The sequence below is a fragment of the Nematolebias whitei genome, chromosome 18 (genome assembly GCF_014905685.2).
Source record: "Nematolebias whitei isolate Nwh7 chromosome 18, NemWhi1, whole genome shotgun sequence".
NCBI lineage: Eukaryota > Metazoa > Chordata > Actinopteri > Cyprinodontiformes > Rivulidae > Nematolebias > Nematolebias whitei.
Window position 1 is genome coordinate 5676612 of NC_056515.1, and position 9450 is coordinate 5686061.

Consider the following 9450-nt stretch of genomic DNA (forward strand, 5'->3'; position numbering starts at 1 on the left):
CTATGTTGTTGCCTGACTTTCTTTAAAACACTTTCTCACAGTAGAATATTTAAGGTGTTTACAACAGAAAGTCTTTCAGGTCATCCACTGGCTCCAATGTGTGTTTAATACTGAAAAGTATAATTTTTTTTTTTCAGTCCACCTGAAAGCTGCTCTACATTAATCTGATCCAGGATTTATTTTTTTATCAGTTTAAAGACTCTTTAGACTGAAAATAAATCTAACAAGATTGTTTTTGACAGCAACAGAAATGTGCTTTAATGTACAGTAGCCAGAAGAGTGGATCATGTTGCTGTATTGTAGACATGTTTTGATGGTTTGCTTGATTAAAAAAAAACGGCATTTCTCGTAGAATTTAATAAACATTCATAAGAAAAATGGAGGTGCACCCTCTTTTGGTTCTAGGATTTTATTTACCATTTATAAAATATTTATATGTAATTATGTGCTCTGGTTCTTACCAGGCTTTAACATTAAAATCTAAACTTGTGAACAAAAACAACAAATTCCACCACGTCATGATTTATCGTACAAAACACTGACCAGATTCTTGTAAAGGAAGAAAAAAGTTTTTTTAACCAATTTTTCAATTAAAAAATCTATGAACTATGCAGACAGTTATTCATATGAAGAAATAAAGCATCAAGTTAAAGTATGTTTTACTCCATCCATCCATCATTCTTACCCGCTTCTTCCTTTTGGGTTGCGAGGGTCACTGGTGCCCATGTCCAGCAGTCACTGTGTGAGAGGTGGGGGACACCCTGGACAGGTCTCCAGTCCATCTCAGGGACACACACAGACAACCATTCACTCTCTCACTTAGGGACAATTTAGAGTTACCAGTCTGTCTAACATGCATGGTTTTGGTCTGTGGAAGGAAACTGGAGTACCCGGAGAAAACCCACTCATGCACGGAGAGAACATGCAAACTCCACCCAGAAAGGCCCCGGACCGGGATTTGAACCGGCTCACTGAGAAACAGCAGCTCTGTACTCACTCCACTGTTCACATAGTTTCAAAAGAAATGACAGGAAAAGTGTTTGAACTAGTCCTTTTTCTTGTTTGTATAACTAAATTCAGTTTCATGACAGTTTTGGTCAAAGCTTGAAGGAGCTGCTGCAGGGAGAGACCAAGGAGATGCATGTGGCTCAGGGCTGCTGTTGCAGACCCCTGCTCTAGAACCTCAGACCCCTGGTCTAGAACCTCAGACACCTGGTCTAGAACCTCAGACCCCTGGTCTAGAACCTCTGACCCCTGCTCTAGAACTTCAGCCTGCTTGGGATGTTGTGAGACCTGCAAACCTCAATAAACTGAAATGTTGGACTAAATGTGCCATTTTGGTTTATTTTCATCCCGATATACAAAACTCCAAAGTTGTGGTGGACTTTGTATTTACTGAATTGTAAATGATCACATTTATACCAAAAAAAGTTCAGAAGCTAAAGTAAAGAAGTTGGAGAAACACGTGATGTGAACAGCTGTTCATAAAACCTTTCAGTGTTTTTGGAAGAAAGAATTGTAGCTCCAACATGAACTCATGTTGTTTTATCAGCTCACTTTCTGTTTTTATAGTAAAATAAGAGCCTGAAAAATAGAAATTAAAAAAAGCATTTACTGAAAAGCCGTCATGTGTTGCTTAATCTAACATGTAATGAAGATTATTATATGGAGAAAAACTGTTATTACATTTTTAATGTCTTTAATGTCAAAGGTCACTTTGTAGTTGTGAGCCAGGAGGTTCTTATGATGGTAATTTAAGATTTTTATGTGAAAGTTGTGTTGCTCTTAAATATTTCAGTTTTTCACCTGCACAGCTGGACCTCACCAGGTGACCCATGATGCTTAATGACTGCAAGGTCATGGGGTCACATGTCATGAAGACTATGGCCCCACATTGATCTTATTTTTATTAGGATGACTTCCATTAAAGACATCTTGAGTGGAAGTCAACTGATCATAAAATGGTTTGGACATGCTGGTCATCAAGAGCATGATTTATATTTTTAATTCATTTTCCAGCCATCAGGTCCACTTGTCATTTAAACTGTATAATAACTCTTTTCTGTTCCATGTCACCTGCAGCTGGACTTTAAACCATGTTTTGTAAGATATTTGATCTTTACACAACCTGTTCCTGCTGCTCTGCACAGTAAATTAAAACCAGTAAGTTGCTGGTTTTATCATCTTTCTGCCTTTGATGGTGGGCTGTAATATTTTGCCTGTCTCTGTTGGCAAAATAAATTACTGGACAGACAAATAAAACTCTTAAAATGCACTGCAACTGATTGGAGTCAGTGTAATTCAAGATGGCCGTCACAGCTGACTTCCCTTTGGAAGCACAAATCAAATATTCAGCCCGTTTACAGACAATAATCTAAACTTTAGTGTGGTAGTAGCAGAGAGTCAGCCCCGGCACACACTCTGAGTGCTACGTTTGTTCAGAACCAAAGCTGCTGGTGAAGATTCTGTCATCCAGCTGATGGTCAGTCCAAACACTGAAAAAACTAAAACTGCACATCTTCTTCTGAGGATAATAATAATTTTAAAACTTCTTTTAACAGATAAAACCTGAGACGAGAAGCAAAACATCTTAAGCTTCAGAACAGTCCAGCTGTTTTAATTTATTAAACTGTTTTTGGACTGGGGGGGCACAGAGGATAGAGAAGGTGGGCCTGTGATCAGAAGATCCCTGGCTCGACTCCCCCGACCTACAACATCCAAATGTGGGAGGGAAAGGTGAACACCCCTCCCGGCAGCTCCACGCAGAGGGCCGTGGCTGTGCTCAGGAAGGACATCCGGCATAAAAACATTCACCAGTTGGTCTTCATCAGTTCTCTGTGGTGACCCCTGAAGAAAAAATTACCTGTTGGCTGAAAAATATCTCAAGAATGACCAAAGAACCTTTAATGAAACTTAGTAGTTATTGGATGTATCTCTACAACCTGACTGAAGATGGCCGCCACAGCTAATCCACTTCAGTGAACACATAATTGGCTGTAACTTCGTGCACTTACCAGACTCGACTTCAGAGCAGCAGCACCTGAACGTCACCCCCAAAACTTCTCACATGTGCACGGTGCAAATCATTATTTACAAAATTTGACCAAATGGCTTCAACTTTCATTAACATTTGACTTAAAACTCAAGAAATAAATTAATGACAAGAAAAGCGGAGTGCTATGTAATCCTTAAAGGTCTTGTTTAATTAATGTTGCATCACTGCGTCATGGGTACGCCAGCAAGACACAAGTACACGTTTGTGTCTGTGGTTTCACGTCTGCTCATTACAGGGAGGTGGACAGTTTCAGTCTTCTGTCTGCTGCAGCATTCGTATTTCACATGAAGAATTACAGAAAATGAGTTTTAGTGCTTTTCAACTGAACATATTCAGAGGCTGACATGACAAATATCAGTTTTAACCACTTGAGGATGAATATTCATCACCTCTGTAAAGACTCAATATAAATCAAAACTTGAATTGTGAGAAAATCCTGAATTAAAAAAGTGAACATCTTTGTTTTTAAATCAAATACACTGAACACTAAATATAAAAAATCTGCGCACAATTAGTGATAATGCTGGAAATGAGTAATAAAATGTTCTTGTTGAACATCTTGATCACTTTTGCTCATCAATGATATCAGCAGATAATTTTAAAAGCAAGCAAAAACAAACTTTGCTGAAGAGGATTCCCAGTTTTTGTTTTTAAAAATAGATTTTTTAACTTGAACTCTGTTGAGCTGGAGCTCATGACCCAGATCTGACTACAAACTGTATAAAGTAGATTTCTATGAATCACAATGAAAACGTGAAAGATTTTGCCTCGATTTTCGAAAGTCACAAACGTTTTGTTAAAAGTGAAATAAATGATGTTGAGGAACTCTGTGACCATACGGCGCCCTGACAAGAACTGAGCGACACACGACCTGCAGCTTCTGCACTGTCAGAGTTTGGAAGAACTTCAGATTCATAATGTTAGAGAGGGAACGTAACCTGGGGGAGTGGTGGTGCAGAGGCTACAGAAGGTGGGTGTGATCGAATGGTCGCTGGTTCAACTCCTCGTACCGGCAACATCAAAATGTAGGTGGGACAGGTGAAGCACCCACACCTGCCTCCACCCTCATTTGCCAAACTCTGGGCCCTCAACCCCCACCACCTGCTTCCCCGGGTGCTCTAGACAGCAGCTCTCTGCTCCACACAGAGGGCTGTGGTAGCTCAGTGGTTGTGACAAGAAGGACATCTGGTGTAAAACAATCACCAAGTCTTGGTGCGACTCAGTTCACTGTGGTGACCCCTGAAGAAGAGAGCAGCCGAAAAGGAACCAGGACAAGAGCCAAACTATAAGCAATTGGTGCAAAACTAAATTAAAATACTTTGAAAACGCACATGTTTCCACATAGAGGAGAAAGTAAAATACCAGGTGGTAACAAGAAACGTCAAAGTTTCCACCTAACCCAGAAAAGACAAAGCTACTAAGCTAAGAGTAGCTTTTAGCTACATAGTGCCAAGTTTTATTGTGAAGAAGTTGCTTCCACGTTCGGAAATTGAAAACCACCATTTAAACGACTTTAACTCAGCTATTTTTACACAGAGATGAAATTTGGTGAGGTGATAGCTGAGCACGAAGCCCAGCACAGTACTGTCAAATTAAAAATGTTAAAATGGTAGCAACCTGCCAGTCAAAGTTCCTCCAGGAACTTTCCAGTTTGTTTTATGCTGCATTGTAGAGCAAAACATTTTTCATTTAGCGTTGAGAAATGAGCTCAGGATTTCGTTTGAAGCAAATTACGGATTTATTAATGACGGTTAATACCACGGCCCTCTGAATCAAAGGTTCCCACCACTAATAATTGTATTGTATTGTGTCTAATTGTATTGAACGCTTTTTGAATTCCCACCACTAATAAAAAGCTGGCACACTGTAAAATAAATCCAGTGAAAAGTTGCTAGATGGAAAATTAAGGCATGTACTTTCAGTTCAGCAGTACAAAGAACACAAGAGAAGGACTCTTTGGTTCATTATTCAAATGACTGTCTCTAAGACTGTGGTGAGGTCAACTCTTCAGTTCAGACTCCGTAACTCAGAACACGGATCGTTTTCCAGTCTTTTATTCACCCACTTCATTTAGAGTGAGCACGACTGGAGAAGGCCTCCTGATGTCATCTCAAAGGTCAAACAGTCAGCTTCATGTCCTGTCTTAGTCATTTGACTGCAAGAGTTTCTTTTCTTTTAAAAAGTGCACGTAGTGACTGAACACGGCCTCCGGTGGACGGTGACATTATATGTAGTAGTCCAGCTTGCTCTCTATCGTCTTGCAGCCTTTAACGGAGAACACTCGCTCAGATTTGGGGAAATAGACCAAATCTCTGGCCACCTTGTCTGCCACGTCCATGTCCGGTTCAAGTTCTCTGGCTTTCATCTCAGCCACGACGCACTGGACGATGTGCAGGTACTCCAGAGGCAGGAACGGCACGAAGAAGTCCACCAGGTTCTTGTCAATCAGACTCGTGTGAAAAAAGCCACCTGGAAGAAATGATCCCATAAATTAAAGAAAACTTTGATGAACGATGACACAAACGCTGATGAGCGTGATCCGCTCACTTTTGTTGTTGTTGAACACAGATAGTGAGAGAGACGTTTCGAGGTCTTTCAGCTCCATCTCTTCTCGATTTCGTCCCGCGTTCCAGAAATCTAAAGTTGTCTGCACGATGCTTTCCCCTCCAGCGTTACTGAAAAATATTAAATGGAAACAGACAAGACTCAAGAATCTGCAGCTTTTTCTTTTCTGCAACTTGTTTTTTTTACAGACACTGCAATCACCCTAATTCTGACTTAGATTTGAGTACTGTATTTTCCGCCATACACGTTGCACCGCTCTATAAGTCGCATCAGTCCAAATGTCTAAAGTGAAAAAAATCCATAAATAAGTCACTTCGCCGTATAAGTCACATCTATTTTGAGTCACCGCTGACGCGCCGCGTTTGTTACATGTCCCCGATGTCAACCTGGAAATGTGGGCCGGTGTTGTGCCAGAAATCAATTAGCTGCCAAATGGCGGCTGCGGGAGCGTGCACGGGAGGACTTTAACAAGAATTTAACAAGATTAACACTTAAAAACAATTATTTGTTTTCTCGACATTATAGTAAAGGTGTGTCTCAGTTGAACTTTTCCTTAATAAAAAGGACTTTAATGGGCATGTAAATTATGCAAAAAAACGTGACTTATAGGCTGAAAAACATGGTAGATTTCAAATATTAGGAGGGAAAAATCATTAAAATGTTTAGTTTTACTTTGTAATGTTTCTGACCATTTTGAAGTGGGGTTCAGCATAACTTTTTAAAACAATTAAAGACCTGAAGGAATGCCTACATTGCCACCTTTCAGGAGGACAGAGCTCTGAACGAAGCTCATCTTGCTCTGAGAAACGTCGGACTTGTTGCAGTTTTGGTCAAATATTGAAAATAGTGTTCCGTGTGATCAGGATTAAGTTTTGTGAATGACTTAATTACTGACACTCTAAATTTGAGGCTACTTTATCTGTAAAACTGACTGTGCATTCTACAGCTGCCTATCTGCACTTGCAAATAACCAAACAATTCAAAGTAGTAACTTTGAAGTGCAAAACTGTTGGTGGAGTAAAGCCGTTTAAAGCAGTTGTTGCATGAATTGTTTTCAAATGTTTGAGAGTCTTGAGTTGTTCCTAAACGTGACTGTGTTCAGATCAGCAGTTAACCAGTCAGTCCTGTTAGACAGAAACTCTCTCCAAACTGAGGCTGTGTGTTATCTTACACAGGTAATGAGTGTTCAGAACATTTATGCACAACTTCACTTCAAAATGACATGAATATACTAAAAACTTCCATCTGCATCACCCTGGAGTTGCTTTTTAATGTTCCACATTAAATACATCACTAACTAAAGGTCTAACCTACATTCACTCAGTAAATAATCAAAAACCATCTATAAATAATTACTACTGATTGTTTGGTTTGTTCGAAAAGTAAAACCAGCTGTTGGGGGTTCAACCTACAGTCTACAGTCTCAAACTAACCCTGGATTGTGTTTTACCTGAGGAAGATGAAGATGGACTTCTGATATGAAACTCCATCCAGCTTGTCGTAGTAGTCCAGGTACGGTTTGATCCCGTCAATCAGTCCGGGGTGCATCTTATCCATCTCATCGAAGATGAACATGGAGCGTTCACAGTTGGAGACGTTTCCTTTGATCCACTGCTGTAACTGAGACTGAGGACAAGAGCAACGACTTCAGTTCACTCTGAGGACTGACAGGAACAACACCAACATAATCTGTGGCAGTTGTTACCTTGTAGGTGGCTAACTGACTGGGATGAGGGAAGTGAAGTGTTGATGTGAAGACGTGGACAAAGCTGCTGTGCATTCCTTCTTTGTAAACGTTTTCAGCAATGAGCTTGCTGACAAAGTTCTTCCCGGTGCCAGTCCATCCATGTAGAGACAGAACCAGAGGCTTCTTTGGTTTCTCGTTGCTCATGAATCCATTCACAGCCTTTAAAACAATGCGTGATGCGATGTGCTGTCCAAAAAGCTTCTCATCCAGGTCCATCTTTAGTCCTAAGGGGTTCACACAAGAAGTCAGAGGATTAGTGGCAGAATTTGACCCTACAAATAGAAGAAATGGCCAAATGATCCAAATCAACCATCAGCATCAATTTCATGTCCAGATACAGTGAATTATCTAGAAAACCAAGGTTCTAGTGAGGCGTGGCTACCATGGTGATAACCAGTGTAAATTTTATATCAACAGCCAAACTACTGATGAAGTGACATTCTCACTGAAAGTCACATGACACCATGAATGGGTGTACGGTTTTAAATTTGTTCTGTTTTCAGAGGAGTCTCTTTAAGCTCAAGCTGTTTTTCATGGAGACAGTCAACAGGTGAACATTCCTCCAACAAAATGATCCGAGCAAATTCTATAAAGACTGACAGGTCTGCTCAATCAGGATCTGTCAGCCACTGGTGACTTCAACACTGGGATAACTCATAAGTTTGCTATGCTTGGATATTTATGACGGACTTCTGCCAGCTTTATTCATGTAGCAAAAGCTGCTAAAATATGGTTGAATAAACATTGATCACTCTTGTGTTCCCCCCATCCTTTATGTTTAGCCACTGGAACTTATCCTTAAATATTGTGGGTACAAACAAACTGTGGCGTCATCACGGAGGGGGATAGAGAAGTCTTTACAGTCGAATCAGAGAAGTGGCGCTAGTGAGTTAAATTAACAGGTTAAAGTGTGTTAAAGCCTGACAGAAGAGGAGCAGAAGCATTGTTCAAGTCTTCAATGTTGTTATTCTGCATTTTTCCAGTGAAGCAGTACTTACAACACAAGTACAACTATTCCTATTAGTCAGATTTAACCCCATTTTGGCCACTGAACTTAGCTGAACCAGAAGAACTTCTTCAACAGATCAAATATTCCGTTTTAAATTTTGGTGTTATTTATCTGATAAAAAAAAAAAAAAAAATACAAATTTATTAATTAAAGTGTCTATTTTTTGACTTCTCGTGCATTTGAAAACAGACTCTGCGTGCTCACCTGTTGAGTTGAAGCCGATCCATTTCTTATCGCAACTTTCGTGAAAATATTTGTAGACAGTTCGGCCCAGAGTCGCCAACAAACCGACTCCCACTGTTGTTGTGATCGGATCAAACGCGTTCACCAGCGCCCCGGCTGTCAGTAAAATATGTAAGCTCATATATGTATCTGCCACTTTCATTGTCGGAACCGTTAAATTTCAGACATGAGTCGTTTTCTTGGGAGAAAACAGTTTCAATAGCACAAAAAAGGCGCTAATGCTGCAGAAACTAGCTTCCTGCTCCACAACGAGGAACTTCCGGCTACGTCGTGATCACGTGACACTGGAGTTCCGTTCAAAACACTCGGTAGTTTTTCGTATTTTAAATCAAATTATTTCAACTGTTCAAAGTATTTTTATGTTTTAGTTCCTCAAAGTATGAAGTTTTTCAGTTATTTAAATGCGCGACACTCATGGGCCTCAGGTTTTTTCTGACGTTTATACCTGTTTTGTTGAAAGAAATCCACTCCGGCCGGCAACACTCGTGGAAATAGTAGAAAATGTTTTGGTAGCTGGCTAAAATCCCGGTAAGAGCCGCTGCCATGCTGACCGCTATGGTGGTACTGATGGGTTCTAGCGCCTCCGCCATGACGCAGCAGAGCAGCACACACAGCAGCAGGACGTGGCGCTTCCTCAGCTTCATTCTGTCGCTTCACCAAGCTAGACTGAAATGGAAGAGCAACCTGCTTACTGTTTGCCACTACGAACCACAATGGCTGCGGTTGTTATGGACACATGACGTCAGGGTCCAAAGGTGGTTCTTCTTCTTCTTTGGTTTTTAACGGCAGCTTGCATCCATCAATGTTGCACTACTGCCATCTCTTAGTGTT

At 40.5% G+C, this 9450-nt stretch overlaps 1 protein-coding gene across 2 annotated transcripts; it reads right to left on the minus strand.

Annotated features, from left to right (window-relative positions):
• Positions 1-4822: 4822 nt before the first annotated feature.
• tor1 (torsin family 1) lies at positions 4823-9328 on the minus strand. Of its 2 annotated transcripts, none has more exons than XM_037692668.1 (5): positions 9065-9328; positions 7326-7591; positions 7071-7246; positions 5603-5730; positions 4823-5524 (listed from the first exon to the last, which is right to left on the minus strand). In XM_037692668.1, the coding sequence occupies exons 1-5, from the start codon at positions 9261-9263 to the stop codon at positions 5280-5282; spliced, it is 1014 nt and encodes a 337-aa protein (XP_037548596.1). In that variant the 5' UTR covers positions 9264-9328; the 3' UTR covers positions 4823-5279. The 2 variants fall into 2 exon arrangements, with proteins under 2 accessions (XP_037548596.1, XP_037548597.1); XM_037692669.1 differs by lacking the exon at positions 9065-9328 and adding an exon at positions 8581-8874.
• Positions 9329-9450: the final 122 nt, after the last annotated feature.